This window comes from Anguilla rostrata, chromosome 1 (assembly GCF_018555375.3).
Source record: "Anguilla rostrata isolate EN2019 chromosome 1, ASM1855537v3, whole genome shotgun sequence".
In the NCBI taxonomy this organism is placed as follows: Eukaryota; Metazoa; Chordata; class Actinopteri; order Anguilliformes; family Anguillidae; genus Anguilla; species Anguilla rostrata.
Genome location: NC_057933.1, coordinates 59,025,719 through 59,043,345, shown reverse-complemented (window position 1 = coordinate 59,043,345; position 17,627 = coordinate 59,025,719). Strand labels below are relative to the sequence as shown.

The 17,627-nt window shown below is 44.9% G+C and overlaps 1 protein-coding gene across 5 annotated transcripts in view; it reads right to left on the bottom strand.

The window, feature by feature from the left end:
* ulk4 (unc-51 like kinase 4) overlaps positions 1-17,627 on the bottom strand; it is a 111,118-nt gene that overhangs the window by 78,150 nt on the left and 15,341 nt on the right. For all 5 annotated transcript variants that reach the window (XM_064345605.1, XM_064345587.1, XM_064345594.1 and 2 more), the window contains exons 18-19: positions 13,536-13,643; positions 10,939-11,022 (exon numbers count right to left, since the gene is read on the bottom strand). In XM_064345605.1, coding sequence (XP_064201675.1) covers positions 10,939-11,022; positions 13,536-13,643 — 192 coding nt within the window. The remainder of the gene's footprint in view (positions 1-10,938; positions 11,023-13,535; positions 13,644-17,627) is intronic.

Sequence of the window (17,627 nt, the reverse complement as noted above, 5' to 3'; positions counted from 1 at the left end):
ATAAGGAAGAAACTACGGATGATAGAAATAACTCAATTGGAGCTTTAATGTACTGCTGTTTTCAGTTTATCTGAAATTCATGGGGTCAGAGGATACAGAAGTTCCTGTTTGTAAGGAGCAAGGCCATTGTAGTTATTGTGTGAAACCCTGAAAAGTAGCTGTTTAAGTACGGGGCCCAACCCCAGGCCCCAGGAAGGCTGAGCTCGGCAGATGGCATGTCTGCCATCTTCACTAGTGATGTTTCTTCAGCTTTGTAACCATTAAACTTTTTTTGTTTATTTTCTAAATTTCACTGCCCTTTTCTTCTGAACTGTATGGTAAACAGCCTCTGGTAAGTTTCAAGCAGTGCTTCTCTTTTGCCCACGCAGGCCAATTTGTTTTTCAACGGCACACTTATAGGTGCAAAAACATATTTGCATCTTACAGAACGTTGAGCAGTTCTATAAGTTAACTTTTTTGTAACAACACCATATCTGTTCTTTTTAACACATTTGTTAAAGTAATAACACACCATATTGCCATCTGTTTTATGCATCAATGCCAAGCATCATATGCTCACAGTTATGTTTCCTTAATGAAACTTTGATGGTTTCTTAATAAAATGACCAAATCAACTAAAGTTAAGAGTTATTCATTTTACATTTATAAAAATTTCATTTACATTATTTTGAATATCTCCTTAATTTTTTGGGCAAACAATAAAACCACATTTCCTTAATATGGCAAGATAAAACAACAGATGACAAAGTTACAGGACAATGATTTTCTCTATTATTGCTTATTTGTCATGCTGAATGGTTTCAGACAAAATGTAATTAGACAAAGGGAAACGTTTCAGATACAAATACAAACACAGCACTTCAGAGTAAGAACATCACACCAACAGTCAAGAATGGAGGTGGTAGTGTGATGCCTTGCTGCCTCGGGACCTAGACAACTTCCCATTAATGTAGGAACCATGAATTCTGCTCTGTACTAGAAAATTCTTAATAATGTCCAGTCACCAGCCTGTGAGCTGAAGGTGAAGCTGAAGCGTAATTGGGTTATGCATCTGGGTCCGACCGGATCCTCTCTGCGTGGAGTTTGCATGTTCTCCCCGTGTTCGCTTGGGTTTACTCCGGGTACTCCAGTTTCCTCCCACACTCAAAAACATGCATGTTAGGTGCGCTCCTGCAGGTGCCCTTGACCAAGGCACTGGCCTCAGAACTGGAGTTGGTCCCAGGGCACTGCACTGTGGCTGCCCACTGCTCCTAAGTAACTAGGATGGGTCAAATGCAGAGGACAAATTACCCCACAGGGTTCAATAAAAGTATATCTTATCTTATCTATCTTATAATAATCCAAAATACAAAAGCAAGTCCACATCTGAATGTCTAAAAAAAATTTTTTATTTTGGAGTGGCCAAGTCAAAAACCTGACTTGAACCCAATAGAGATGCTGTGGAAGGACCTGAAACAGTTCATGCTCAGAAACCTACCAATTTGTCTGAATTAAAATAGTTCTGCAAAAAGAGTGTGCTAAAATTCTCCCAAAGCCATATGAAAGATTGATAGCAAATTACAGGAAGCGTTTTGTTGTAAGTTTAAGGGGGCAATTACTTTTTCACATAGGAGATACAGTTTTTTTTATTACTTTTTTCATTTAATTAAATTAAAAAAACGTGTTTTTTGTTTATTCCCATCCTCTGTCTAATATTGCATTTTGTCTAAAGAAACCATTCAGTGTGAAAAATATGCAATAATAGAGGAAATCACAAATTTTATCACAACACTGTATTTGAATGTAGGAAACATGAACTTGTTTGGATAATGCTACTATAGCTATAAGCTGAAATAGTACTCAACGCAAGTACTGTACGCCAAGTGGCTACTCAAGGTCAGGCTTGTGGGGATTCGATTCCCAGCCATGGTCCCTTCTATATCCGTTACCCTCTCTGCTTTGCACCCATCTTTGTACCCAGAATTTGTAACATAACCCAATATGTCTTTCATATATGGGAATTTGCCTGTTCATATTTTTAAAAATAAATATATACAAAATGATCAGGCAGCAGTTGCTAGACTGCTGGCCACAACTGGCACTGGCACAACGTGAATTCGATAACGGGATTTAATACATCTGGACCAGAGGTGGAATTGTGGATCGTGTGAGGAGGACAGATATGCTGTTGTAATGCGTGTCTTTTGTCAAATATAAAACAGCCCATTTGTACTGTACTACTCTATTTCCTTCCTGCAGCAGAAGTAGTTCTGGTTCTAGTTCACTTAACTGCTAGATAGTTATTTAGTTGCCTGGTTAACTAGCTATCCACAGTTAGCTAGCTGTTTCTGTTTCTTTTCCTCTCTCCACCCATGAAAGATAGCTAGCTAGGCTAGCACACTAACTGTTACATGTAGTGGGCCAGCAGACACTGGGCCTATAGACATTAACATAACATACAGAATCTCAAATAAAACACTAAGGGCTACACAAGTGACATAGTTGAGGAAAGCAATACCACCACATTGTTCAAACCATGAGCGAGCGATGTGTCAATCAAGCCATTTAAAACCACACCTGAATCCAGTCTATTCAGGAATGATAAGAGTTGCACAGACATCCGGCGATGCCGCTGAGGTGGCTGCGACTGCTTCTGGAAAAGCACGTTGTCCAGCACACCATCCCCCAGAACTGTGGTGCAGCACATTACGGCAGCACACTGCGTTCCCATAATGCAACCAACAGGACAGCCATCTAATTAACACACTGGGGAGCCAGAGTGATCTGTGCATTATGCGGCAGCCACTATACATTAACGCCGACATCGCTCTACAAAAAGGAATCTGCATCAATGGAATAACGGCATCTCATCTGACATCTCATTAAACATCTGTTTATGACATACGTTTCTACCAAATACATCATTTTTTACGTATGGGATGGTAGTATTTTTGTCTGTAGAATTCCCAAATGTAGGATGTTCTGCCATGAAGTTCATATTTTATCCATTACACATACTATACTGAACAGCATGGAGAACAGAATGACTTATTTTACTCGCTTCAAACAGAAATAAATAACTAAACATGAAAAAACATGGAAAGCCTACCAAAAGACATGCAAATTGCCATGGAAAAACACAATAATAAAGAGAGGAGGGGAAAAAAGTAAATAAAACATTGCATATTAAGAACCGAATGCTCAGGAAGTACACAAAGCTTTCATCCTGAGGCAGGTTCTGCCATATAGTCCTAGAGTCTGTGAGCTCAGTGGACTGTGAGCCAGCAGCTCTTCCTCACAGTGTAATCATGTCCTCTTGGAAAAAACTCACACCTTGACTAGAATAAAGCATGATGGGAACCACCCCTATAGTAAACATATCTACTTTTTAATCATGCTTAATAACAAAATCAAAAATTACAAAACTAAATCAAAACTAATTTTAGCAAAATAGCTATTTAGATGATGGACAGTTACAAACTTTCAAATAATAAATATAGAACTTCAAATGAGACAATTCTCAAATTATTTTGTATGATCTCCATCACAAGCATCAAAATCTTATGCACAATGCAATACACTACAGTATCTATTGTATAAACCACATGGATTCACGCTTTCTCCTTTCAATAACTGAAGCGGACAGTTTTATAAGCCGCTTTTAAGTGAAAATAATTGGGCTTTGATGAAGTTCTCTCAATGAATGTTTCTCTTTTTTAATCCAGACACTAATTTTTGCTAATATTTAAAATAAATTCAATGTCAAATACATTACATGAAAAACACTATTCTACTGTTACCACAAAACCAGTCCAAACAGAGAAACCAAACCCATGCTCTGTTGTGATATTACAGCCAAAGAGGTACTTACATAGCATGCAAAATTAAGATCTTGTCTGACCACTGCACAATTGGATTGGACAGGATCCAGTCAAAAGCAATTACAGCAACTCAGCTGTGGCCAGACCTAAATCCGATTTGGACTGCTGTGCAAATACAGCTCCCTGAGTGTCAGACATGTCGCCCACATGCAAGGTCAATGTGATCAGGGCTCTATTGGAGAGGGGGTCAGACATTTCCTGCCCAAACCCCCTTCAGCCAGTCTGTTAATGCCTCTCCTCCCTGTACAGAACCACAGAGCTCTGCTCCTCATCGCCTCTCCTCCCTGTACAGAACCACAGAGCTCTGCTCCTCATCCCCTCTCCTCCCTGTACAGAACCACAGAGCTCTGCTCCTCATCGCCTCTCCTCCCTGTACAGAACCACAGAGCTCTGCTCCTCATCGCCTCTCCTCCCTGTACAGAAACACAGAGCTCTGCTCCTCATAGCTGCTCCTCCCTGTACAGAAACACAGAGCTCTGCTCCTCATCGCCTCTCCTCCCTGTACAGAAACACAGAGCTCTGCTCCTCATCGCCTCTCCTCCCTGTACAGAACCACAGAGCTCTGCTCCTCATCGCCTCTCCTCCCTGTACAGAACACAGAGCTCTGCTCCTCATCACCTCTCTCCCTGTACAGAACCACAGAGCTCTGCTCCTCATCGCCTCTCCTCCCTGTACAGAACCACAGAGCTCTGCTCCTCATCGCCTCTCCTCCTGTACAGAACACAGAGCTCTGCTCCTCATCGCCTCTCCTCCCTGTACAGAACCACAGAGCTCTGCTCCTCATCGCCTCTCCTCCCTGTACAGAAACACAGAGCTCTGCTCCTCATCGCCTCTCCTCCCTGTACAGAACCACAGAGCTCTGCTCCTCATCGCCTCTCCTCCCTGTACAGAACCACAGAGCTCTGCTCCTCATCGCCTCTCCTCCCTGTACAGAACCACAGAGCTCTGCTCCTCATCACCTCTCCTCCCTGTACAGAACCACAGAGCTCTGCTCCTCATCGCCTCTCCTCCCTGTACAGAACCACAGAGCTCTGCTCCTCATCGCCTCTCCTCCCTGTACAGAAACACAGAGCTCTGCTCCTCATCACCTCTCCTCCCTGTACAGAACCACAGAGCTCTGCTCCTCATCGCCTCTCCTCTCTGTACAGAAACACAGAGCTCTGCTCCTCATAGCTGCTCCTCCCTGTACAGAACCACAGAGCTCTGCTCCTCATCGCCTCTCCTCCCTGTACAGAAACACAGAGCTCTGCTCCTCATCGCCTCTCCTCCCTGTACAGAAACACAGAGCTCTGCTCCTCATCGCCTCTCCTCCCTGTACAGAAACCACAGAGCTCTGCTCCTCATCGCCTCTCCTCCCTGTACAGAAACACAGAGCTCTGCTCCTCATCGCCTCTCCTCCCTGTACAGAAACACAGAGCTCTGCTCCTCATAGCTGCTCCTCCCTGTACAGAAACACAGAACTCTGCTCCTCATTGCCTCTCCTCCCTGTACAGAAACACAGAGCTCTGCTCCTCATCGCCTCTCCTCCCTGTACAGAACCACAGAGCTCTGCTCCTCATCGCCTCTCCTCCCTGTACAGAACCACAGAGCTCTGCTCCTCATCGCCTCTCCTCCCTGTACAGAACCACAGAGCTCTGCTCCTCATCGCCTCTCCTCCCTGTACAGAAACACAGAGCTCTGCTCCTCATCGCCTCTTCCCTGTACAGAAACACAGAGCTCTGCTCCTCATCCTCTCCTCCTGTACAGAACACAGAGCTCTGCTCCTCATCGCCTCTCTCCCTGTACAGAACACAGAGCTCTGCTCCTCATCGCCTCCTCCCTGTACAGAACACAGAGCTTGCTCCTCATCGCCTCTCTCCTGTACAGAACACGAGCTCTGCTCCTCACGCCTCTCTCCTGTACAGAACACGAGCTTGCTCCTCAGCCTTCCTCCTGTACAGAAACCAGAGCTCTGCCTCTCCCCTCCTCCCTGTACAGAACACAGAGCTCTGCTCCTCATGCCTTCCTCCCTGTACAGAACCACAGAGCTCTGCTCTCATCGCCTCTCCTCCTGTACAGAAAGAGCCGCCCCATGCCTCTCCCTGTAAGAACACAGAGCTTGCCCTCATTCTCCTCTTACAGAAACAGAGCTGTCCCATCCTTCCTCCCGCAACACAGGCTGTTCATCTTCCTCCCTTACAGAAAGAGCTTGTCTCATGCCCTCCCTGTACAGAAAACAGAGCTCTGCTCTCTCGCCTCTCTCCTGACAGAACCACAGAGCTCTGCTCCTCATCCCTCCTCCCTACAGAACACAGACTTGCTCCTCATCGCTTCCTCCCTGTACAGACCACAGAGCTCTGCTCTCATCGCCTCCCCCTGTACAGAAACCACAGAGCTCTGCTCCTCATCGCCTCTCCTCCCTGTACAGAACCACAGAGCTCTGCTCCTCATCGCCTCTCCTCCTGTACAGAACCACAGAGCTTGCTCCTCATCGCCTCTCCTCCCTGTACAGAACCACAGAGCTCTGCTCTCATCGCCTCTCCTCCCTGTACAGAACCACAGAGCTCTGCTCCTCATCGCCTCTCCTCCTGTACAGAACCACAGAGCTTGCTCCTCATCGCCTCTCCTCCCTGTACAGAAACCACAGAGCTCTGCTCCTCATCCCTCTCCTCCCTGTACAGAAACACAGAGCTCTGCTCCTCATGCCTCTCCTCCCTGTACAGAACACAGAGCTCTGCTCCTCATGCCTCTCCTCCCTGTACAGAAACCACAGAGCTCTGCTCCTCATCGCCTCTCCTCCCTGTACAGAACCACAGAGCTCTGCTCCTCATCGCCTCTCCTCCCTGTACAGAAACACAGAGCTCTGCTCCTCATCGCCTTCCTCCCTGTACAGAACACAGAGCTCTGCTCCTCATCGCCTCTCCTCCCTGTACAGAACCACAGAGCTCTGCTCTCATCGCCTCTCCTCCTGTACAGAACCACAGAGCTCTGCTCCTCATCGCCTCTCTCCCTGTACAGAAACCACAGAGCTCTGCTCCTCATCGCCTCTCCTCCCTGTACAGAACCACAGAGCTCTGCTCCTCATCGCTCTCCTCTGTACAGAACCACAGAGCTCTGTCCTCATATCGCCTCTCCTCCCTGTACAGAACCACAGAGCTCTGCTCCTCATCGCCTCTCCTCCCTGTACAGAACACAGAGCTCTGATCCTCATCACCTCTCCTCCCTGTACAGAACACACAGAGCTCTGCTCCTCATGCCTCTCCTCCCTGTACAGAAACACAGAGCTCTGCTCCTCATCGCCTCTCCTCCCTGTACAGAACCACAGAGCTCTGCTCCTCATCACTCTCCTCCTGTACAGAACCACAGAGCTCTGCTCCTCATCGCCTCTCCTCCCTGTACAGAACCACAGAGCTCTGCTCCTCATCGCTCTCTCCTCCTGTACAGAACCACAGAGCTCTGCTCCTCATGCCTCTCCTCCTGTACAGAACCACAGAGCTCTGCTCCTCATCACCTCTCCTCCCTGTACAGAAACACAGAGCTCTGCTCCTCATCGCCTCTCTCCCTGTACAGAACCAGAGCTCTGCTCCTCATCACTCTCCTCCTGTACAGAACCACAGAGCTCTGCTCCTCATCGCCTCTCCTCCCTGTACAGAACACACAGAGCTCTGCTCCTCATGCTCTCCTCCCTGTACAGAACACAGAGCTCTGCTCCTATCACCTCTCCTCCCTGTACAGAACACAGAGCTCTGCTCCTCATCGCCTCTCCTCCCTGTACAGAACACAGAGCTCTGCTCCTCATAGCTCTCCTCCCTGTACAGAAACACAGAGCTCTGCTCCTCATGCCTCACTCCTGTACAGAAACACAGAGCTCTGCTCCTCATCGCCTCTCCTCCCTGTACAGAACACAGAGCTCTGCTCCTCATCGCCTCTCCTCCCTGTACAGAACCACAGAGCTCTGCTCCTCATCGCCTCTCCTCCCTGTACAGAACCACAGAGCTCTGCTCCTCATCGCCTCTCCTCCTGTACAGAACCACAGAGCTCTGCTCCTCATGCCTCTCCTCCCTGTACAGAACCACAGAGCTCTGCTCCTCATCACTCTCCTCCCTGTACAGAAACACAGAGCTCTGCTCCTCATCAGCCTCTCCTCCCTGTACAGAACCACAGAGCTCTGTCCTCATCGCCTCTCCTCCTGTACAGAACACAGAGCTCTGCTCCTCATCACCTCTCCTCCCTGTACAGAAACACAGAGCTCTGCTCCTCATCGCCTCTCCTCCTGTACAGAACACAGAGCTTGCTCCTCATCGCCTCTCCTCCCTGTACAGAACACAGAGCTCTGCTCCTCATCGCCTCTCCTCCCTGTACAGAACCACAGAGCTCTGCTCCTCATCACCTCTCCTCCCTGTACAGAACCACAGAGCTCTGCTCCTCATCGCCTCTCCTCCCTGTACAGAACCACAGAGCTCTGCTCCTCATCACCTCTCCTCCCTGTACAGAACCACTGAGCTCTGCTCCTCATCGCCTCTCCTCCCTGTACAGAACCACAGAGCTCTGCTCCTCATAGCTGCTCCTCCCTGTACAGAAACACAGAGCTCTGCTCCTCATCACCTCTCCTCCCTGTACAGAAACACAGAGCTCTCCTCCTCATCGCCTCTCCTCCCTGTACAGAACCACAGAGCTCTGCTCCTCATAGCTGCTCCTCCCTGTACAGAAACACAGAGCTCTGCTCCTCATCGCCTCTCCTCCCTGTACAGAACCACAGAGCTCTGCTCCTCATCGCCTCTCCTCCCTGTACAGAACCACAGAGCTCTGCTCCTCATCGCCTCTCCTCCCTGTACAGAAACACAGAGCTCTGCTCCTCATCGCCTCTCCTCCCTGTACAGAACCACAGAGCTCTGCTCCTCATCACCTCTCCTCCCTGTACAGAAACACTGAGCTCTGCTCCTCATAGCTGCTCCTCCCTGTCCTCCATACAGCTCTCAACAGAGTCTTTTCTCATACACCTGCAGGGACTACATCCCTTTTCACAGCAGGAAACAGCCACTCTCACACTTCAGCAGTGCTGACTCGAGTTACATGCTGACAGAGTATACTGACTGCACTATAACAATCAAAGCAGCTTTTAAAATACTTTCCATAAAGTGTTTCTGATATTGAGGAATATCACAGAATAAATGGCACATTGTATTGCAGTGTTTTTGAGAGGACAGTCAGCATTCCTTGTGCACCTTTTTCATTCAGACAGGAGAAAAACAGACAGGGTTACAGAGACGGGATCACTGTACAGAAAGCACCACAGCAGGGACTCAAAGCCCTCGCCACATGGAAGGATTATAGCGCATATGGGTTGAGACGGCCATTTTGTGCTGCCGATTTAATGAAAAATGAACGTTACTAAAATTATTTTTATGGAAAGGGCTTTCTGCGCACTCGTGTCCTAAGAAAATGGACTTTCAGTTGAAACATGTTCAAATTCAGCGATAATAATGCACGCACCTTTTCAGCAATAACACCAATGGAAATAAATCCTCTCCCTAATTATTGGGCTAATTAGGGCTCAGTGCTGGCAGTCTACGAGACACACTCTACGGAGTTTCTACGGAAACATGTGAGAGTTCACACACTGTAGTCCGCAGAGTCTTGCTGTCATGCCGCACTTTTGAAGCCTGGGACAGGCTTTGAGCTCCAGTCTGTGTTCTTTCATATTGTACAGCCATGTCCCCCCATTAAAAATGTACAGCGAAAGGCTTGCACACTGGTTTCACACTACACTCTGGTGTTCTTCTCTCTGTTCCCTTTGATGGGCTTGGTATGACCCACTTCTGTAGTGTCTTGTTCTGTATAATTCATGCCTGTCCTCTTGATGCCCCTTGCTTGAGATGATGAGTATGTTCAGTAATATGCTTATTTCCGACTTCACTTTTTCCCAAATTAATGTTTACTAATTTCAATCTGTTTGCAAGTATTGCAAGCATAAACTCAGCAGCAACCAGATTCCTCATATTACCAATACCGGAAAACTATGAAGCAAAATTCAAAGCCAAATCACATGGAAGCAAATTGTGCGTGTAAAATAAAGCTTTGGTGCACTTTATATTCAGTTTAAAAAGACAGCTATGAAATTAAGTGATACACCCCCACAGATTCAAACATTTACATGAGCAATAATGATTTGTCCATCTTTCTTATTCCTCCATTACTGCAACTATTACAGGCAAAGAACCTCTCCCAGAACCAACATGACCCCTGCAATGATTCCGGAACAGCACAGGAAGCCAGGTAGTGAAATGACCATCAGAAGCCATTAAGATACCTAAACAGGATATTAATTGATTGACACAAAAACATTTGTAAAATATTTTGCACTGCGCTTTGTTTAGAATACATTGTTTTATTTATTTGAGCAAACAATGTTGGACTTCTAGTACAGATCCTTTTGCTAAAATGTATCAAGATTATTACCTAGAAGCCACTGGATACAAACAAGATATATGCGTATAATTACTTATGCAAAATATATTGCACCCATCAGCTTTTTGTCTATAAGTCACACAATTTGCTAGCACTTGCTAGCAACTGCAATAATGAAAAAGGTCAAAGCAAATGCTACTATTTTTCTTCATGAAGGAGCTGATTATTTATACACGATATTAAATGGGAAATTTCAGATACGAAGGAAATGAAAATGAACAGCAGTGACAGTACCATTTTTTCCACAGTGCCACATTTTCTTTCAGTATGTCTACAAGACACTCCATTCCAGCTTTCATCTACGGAGCTGTTTTTCTCGCACCGTACCCATCTGTTAATAAATATGTCAGATTCTATACATAGCACCAACCAGGAATCCAGTCCTCCGCTCCAACACTTTCATTTTAGTTAGTGAAAATAAAATCACAGCGTACTCCAGACACCAACCGCACAGCTGACCCTGTGCATCTGTGTCAGTGTACTGCACTAGCAGCTGGGTTAGCCAGCAGGCCTCTCCCATACTGCCCTGCTCCAGGTGCACATGTGGCCTACTGCCTAGCAGTGAGCAAACAGTACCTACGGGGTGTAAAGGATGATCATTACTGCGCACGGCCCCCTGCAGGAGTCTTACCCCTTCCCGAAGGCACCTCGTTAACACAGTGTAGGCGGCAGCAGGAACGGCCCACAATCCTCCTGGGCTCTCTCTCTTCTCCTCCTGTAGGCCCGAGACCAAAGCAGAGAGGAAGTGGTGAGAGGAGGGGCGGACCGCAGCGGTGCATTGGGGGAACAATTAGAGGAACACAGAACCCCTCCTAATTAGGGTAAACACAGAAAGGGGTGCGACTCATAAATAGCTCCCTCATAGAAAATGACGGGTCCTGTGTGACTGAGGAATGCTGGGAGGATGTGGTTGGAAACTGAATACTGGCCTATTGAAGTTGAGGTGCAACAGCTCTGGATACAGTCCACAGCTTATTTACTGCTTATGGATTCTTGAGGGTATTCAAAATGTGTTTGCTTATTTAAAGAGATACCCTTTCAACTGGCTGAGTGTTTACATCAACAACTGTGAGTCCTGGCCTGTTTTTAGCGTTTATTTTCTCTTATACTCTGACACCATTAAATACGATCGGAAAAAACATGATGATTTTTTCTTTCTAATGTTGGTAACAGAGTAATTCTCTGTGCAGTCTTCCAATACACCAATGCATGTAAATTTTCTCTTCAACAGTTCAATACAAAAGTATTGGGACAGGGACACAATTTTTGTTATGGCTCTGTAATCCAGCACATTGAATTGACATAAAATGTGAGGTTAAAGTGAAGGTATTTACATCCACATCAGGTGGTCTGTGTAGGAATTAGAGCCCTTTTTACATATACATTCTGTAATAGGGTAGATGGCTAACTCTCCAACAGGTGTCCAAAGCATCAGATCACAAAATCAACCTCCTCCTTAAACTGTCAAAATCTTCAGCTTTTTCATGAGCTTTTGAAGGGCTGTGCTTTTGTTTACACATTCACTGTCAAAACCAAAGAGCATACAACGTGAAATCACTTTGTCAATCAACCTTGTTGCTGTTGCAGTGGGTGGCTAGAGATAACATATTTTGTGTGTGTTTTGTATTCAGAAGTTAATGCGAGCCACATCAATCCATCTGCTTCATTCTTCATTCTTTTTTTTTCCCCGTCCCGTGTGAAAAATGCAGAATCCTGCGGTAATGCGACCTCTGAATATGAAAATATGGCAGGTAAGTATTCAGGTCAAATCGGGGATGGAAGAAGACATAGCTTCCAACGCATAGCAGCTTGAGCCATTCCGGATTTTACAAGACGCAGCTGGGCCTCCTGGTGTCTGTGGGTGGATTCCGCTCACTGATACTGACCTGAATTTAGAAAGACCTGGAATGGCTCACTGTTACGCACCAGGCATGTCATTTTCCTCTGTGTAAAACAACTGCGTAATTGCAGCTAGTATTTTTTATATATTAAAATACTTATCAGTCTGTGCAGAGGCTATGGATAGGAAAACTACAACCGTAAGCACAAACCGGAGATGTACAGCCCACATTCTCAGCAGCATGGCCCTGAGGCCTCCTTCCGGAGCCTTCTTTGCTCATTGTTCTTAGGGGCCTCGTTCCCTTATAGTCACATTACCAGTTGGACGTAGGAAGTGCTCAGAATATACTCAGACAGTTGAATGGCACAGTGGTTAGGAAACTAGACTTATAAGATGGTTGCGAGTTTGAGTCTTGGATCCCTCAGTCTACACTATGGCATGGTGACAGGTGTAGCCACTGTGTTGGGTGATAAGTAGACAGACTTTATATACAAATGGCTCAGGGCCAGTAATTCCTCTGCAGACTTTGTCTGCATAATTCCCTTTTCAAGCCCACACATTCTATTATTAATTTTTTTAGTGCAATTTTTACAATTTTACTTCTCAGAGAAAGCATGCTGTAGTGAATGTCAAATTTACAAGAGAGTCCTAAAGTTTTCTTAGCCTTTATTCCTGCAGTTCTCTGCAGCAGGATACAGAAGAAAACAATAATTCACCTGGTCTAACGTTATTGACCAAAGAAAAAGACATCTTTGGCATCATTTCTTCAGTTGAAAACTTCAAAGTGAAACTTTTGATTACGGTCAGTGGCTCTGAACGTTTCTGTCACCTCTTTGATACCTGAGAAAAGCCCCAGTACATAGTGCCATCATATATTTACGTTTTCTGAATCAATAGCAATACGGCTTGGTAGTCCTTATTAAAACAAAACAATCATAGTTCAACGTTGCGACATAAATTAAATCAGTTGTGTACAATAGCTATGAATGCTTTTTTTTTGTCATCCTGAATACTACGACATCCTGGTCAACCCAATGTATTACAGGAAATGCTAAAGACAACTGCGGCTATAGTATTGCCAGCTAACCAGACAAAACATACTAAAGGTAAAGCAGTACTACAGAACTCACAGGGCGATGGGGTGAGATAGATGGATGAGCCTGTAGGTTAGGACTTCCACCTTTACCACCCAATAACTCTGTGGCCCTGCTGTGTAAGTGTGAGTTATGAAGTACGTCAGTACATGTGTAAGATATTAAATAAAACTGATGAAAGTCACCCTGGACAAGAACGCGCTGAGAAGGAGATTGATACGGACCCGCTGATATGCCCACAGCGTATGAGGCAGCAGAAATGTCCTGCTGGCTGACATGAGTCATATCTCTCACCTGACTGGCGACGAGGTAGAGCAGCTCCCCCAGGGGTGGCAGCAGGCACTGCTTCAGCTTGCTGTTCCGGAAGTTCTCACGGACCAGCTCTGTGAAGGTGTGCAGGGCCTGGGAAAGCAGGGACCGGACAGCACCATTTCAGCTGGGCTCACACGTTCCTACGGACTCCTTCTGGAGACACCTCGCTTCTTTTGGATCCTCACGGTTCACAATTACGTTGTTAGTAGACCAGGCAATCCAGGCCTCTGGGTACCAAGACGGTTAATTCCGTATTGTTAACACTGAAATTCTGTCTCAAGTTGATACTGAAACATTCCGACTTGAAAATCTTGAGCAAACTAGTACAAACTAAAAACTTGTATTTTCTGAAAATAAATGGGCGTGATAAAGTACCATACAGTTACAATGGACGATAAAACATCTGTTTGAATCAAACATCTGCGCAGAATATATAAAGCCACTGCTCTCTTGCATACCTTAAGGGTAAAAACATTAGGCTCTATTATGCAGAGAATCCAACAGGTGGCTACACAAAACAGAAAATCTATAAAAAGAATGTAGTTTGATAAAGTACCACAGATCAATACTCTGGTACAGTCCAGATCAGCACTTTACCGGCCTATTTGATCATTGCACACAACACACACAGACACACAGAGTATCACCCAACTATACATATACTGTACATATACACTCCAGCCCTCTGCATGCCTTTTAGAATATACAAAGCTTGTCAGTGGTCAGCAATGCAGAGCCTCTTTACTTTTTAAAATTATTTTGCCCTTTACTGAGGCCATGACCTAACTGGTAGATACACGATAAGAAAAAATGCATCTGGATGCCCCTTGGTCTGGGGCAATTTTTCATGGTTTGGGCTAGGCCCCTTAGTTCCAGTGAAGGCAAATCTTAATGCTACAGCGTACAATCACATTCTACTGTAGATGAATCTGTGTATCCCCAACATTTTGTGGAAGGCCATGTCCCATTGCAGCATGACAATGCCCGCGGGCACACAGCGAGGTCCATATAGAAATGGTTTGGTCGAGAACGATGTGGAAGAACCTGACTGGCCTACACAAAGCCCTGACCTCAACCCCATCCAACAACTTCGGGATCAATTGGAAAGCCAACTGCAAGCCAGGTCTAATCGCCCAATTAGCGCCCAACCTCACTAATGCTGTTCAGGCTGAATGGAAGCAAATCCCAGCAGCAATGCTCCAATATCAAGTATAAAGCCTTCCCAGAAGAGTGCAGGCTGTTATAGCAAAGGGTGGACCAACGCCATTTTAATGCCCATAATTTTGGATGAAATGTTGGACGTCAGGTGTCCGCATACTTCGGGCTATGTAGTGTATTTTACCAAGGCCAAGCACTCAAGAACTAAAGCATATCAAAGACTGCCTTTCGGAGAGAGGACGGCGAGGCAGCTGAAAGACTGACAGGCTGAAAGAGCAAACAGGCGAGTGTACAGCACAGCGGGGGGCCTGGTGTGACAGCACTGCATTCGCCCTTCACTCACGTAAATGACATACTGCCAACTATTCTGGTTCTGTCATTCTTCTCTGAGATACAAAGGGGATTAATGATGCAACCTCTTTCCCTGTCTCTTTTATTATCTTTTCTTAATCTGAAGGCATAATATATTGTGCATGCAGATGAGGACCCAGAGAGTTGCCTGCAACAGTAGAGCAGCTGGAGAGGGTTTTATGGAGAAGGCAGGACTAGCGGTTCATTTTTCATGACAAACTTCAAAGAATATGTCTGCAAAAACAAGGATTCCACCAAGATCTCTGCATTCAAGATGCATAGATACTCAGCCAATCATGTGGGGAGGGACTGGGGTGTAGTATAGCAGACAGAGACAGTAAGTGACTGTTGGGGGAAGCTGAAACTGAAGGGAGTTTGTGCTGCTCCAAATATCACCAACGAAAGGACACATATCTCAAAACAAGTCTAAAAACAGGTGATGTAAATTCTATAGTTTATAACTTCTATTTTAATTAACATACGCCTTTTCTTGATTTATTCTGAAAAGGGGAGGGTACGGAGGATCAAGTCATGCTAACAAAGCAGCTCTTCATTCTAAATGAGAGGGATATGGTACGGTATGAGAGAAATTAAGAGCAAGAGAGAAAGCAATGGAGATGGAGAAAGAGAAAAACACCTCTCACTCATCAAGAAGTGCAACCAACAGGCAGCTGCAGCCAGCGCAACCAGGAGCCTGAGGGACAGGCTAATATTAGAACTGATCTGGGGCCAGCTCATTTCACAGCGCTGATTGCAGACAATAGGAAAAGCAGATGAGCAGAGACAGAGATGGCAGCGGAGCTGTTCTGGGGAAGCGTGCTGGAGCAGCGGGCTCAGAAGAGACACGCTCCTGTTAGAGGTAGCTCCTGCATTTGGGTCACAGGCGCCAGGGGGACGAGGATGGAGGTTGGGGGAGCTAGTAACTGTCAGGGAAAATATTATTAATTTGGTACCTAATTAGGAGAGTGTTTAAGTATGCATTGGAGAAGACTGCATAACAACCCAAAAACAGTTGTGGGAAAATAGCGATGGGAAATAAATGTGTTCACTTCCGAAAATCACTCACACCTGTCTTACTTCCAGAATGACAAAGATAACATTTTTGCAGATTACTGTTATGGAATATCAGTCCCATGCTCAAGCCAAACCACTAAACAATAGCTTTCAACACATCATAGACATTTTCAGCTTCCTGAAAAACAATTCTGGTCAATATCTACTCAATAGCTTTGCACTATATTAGCTGTGAAGCCACATTATAATCACCATTTGGTGACCGAGAAGTGGTTCCATTTCATGAACTATGGGATTTAAGGTTATTAGCATTGTGTTACTACTAGAATAATTGGGTATTCTGACAGTTGCACACAAGTTAAAAATAAATAAACAAATTAAACAAAAAACAGGTGATAAGAAGTTTGGATCCAACCCTGCTGAACATCACTGCCACATCGTAGAAATGTAGAAATTGACATATTGTACATGTCAAGAAAAACTCATTAACAAACTTGTTGGCTTAAAGTAAATTTGAAAAATTGCAAGCTTCAAATTCTGGGGCCCAAACGCACGTTACACTGTCCTGGTTATGGAATGTACAACTGCATCAACTTTCAAACCAATGTGATGTAGCACTTTAAGTGAATTTTTAAATATAAACACACACAGTTTATACATAATTTAATGTAGAGTGTTCTGTTTTGACTGAGGAACTACCAAAGAGATTTAATGAGAGTTTGAATATATCTTCCAGATTTCACCACTTAAGGCTAAACCAGGATTCCTAATAATTTTTGAAACAGAAAAAAATACATAAAAACCACAGGAGCCATTTCTGCTTTAATTTACTCATGTTGAACAAGCTAGCTAGAGCCCGATCTCATTTTCGACTTATTCAAATGAAGTGCTTTCTCTTTGAATCTCGCAATACTACCAAGGGTAGTGTAAATATTATGATCAATAAACAACACAAATGTCAGATACTAAAAGGAAACAGGAGTAATTACTTTGTAGTGGTTCAACACTGGGTAATTGCCAGGTGTAATCTTAAAAAATACCTCAGAATATCTTTATTTAGAGAACACATTGCATTTTTACACTGAATTTTGGCTCTATGTTTGCTAAAAATGTTTACTTAAAAATTTGCAGCAGTCTTCATTCACCATGCGCATTCAGCTATCGCTGGTATTATAAGACACAGTAGTGACCTGCAATTGAAACCATTTTAGTCACAGATAGGAGATGACATGCATTTCTGCACAAAGCAATGTAATTTATGACACTCTACTTCCTGCTGTTTACATGGCCTCAAGGCTTTGAAAAAGTGCTACTGAGAATCTGAAATCTACTGCACAGAAGGTCTGAAGGCCACAATGCTGTGATTCTGAAATCCACAACACTGAGACTCCCTGACCCTTAAGAATAATGTTTCGAACAGCATTATGACTTTTAAAGGATCACGTCCAGCTTGGCACACATTTCCCCAACATTGTACTCAGCCATTCTGTCTCTTTCATAGCTCTCTCCTAGCTAATATATTTACACACAGTGGCTGTTGCAAAGAGAACT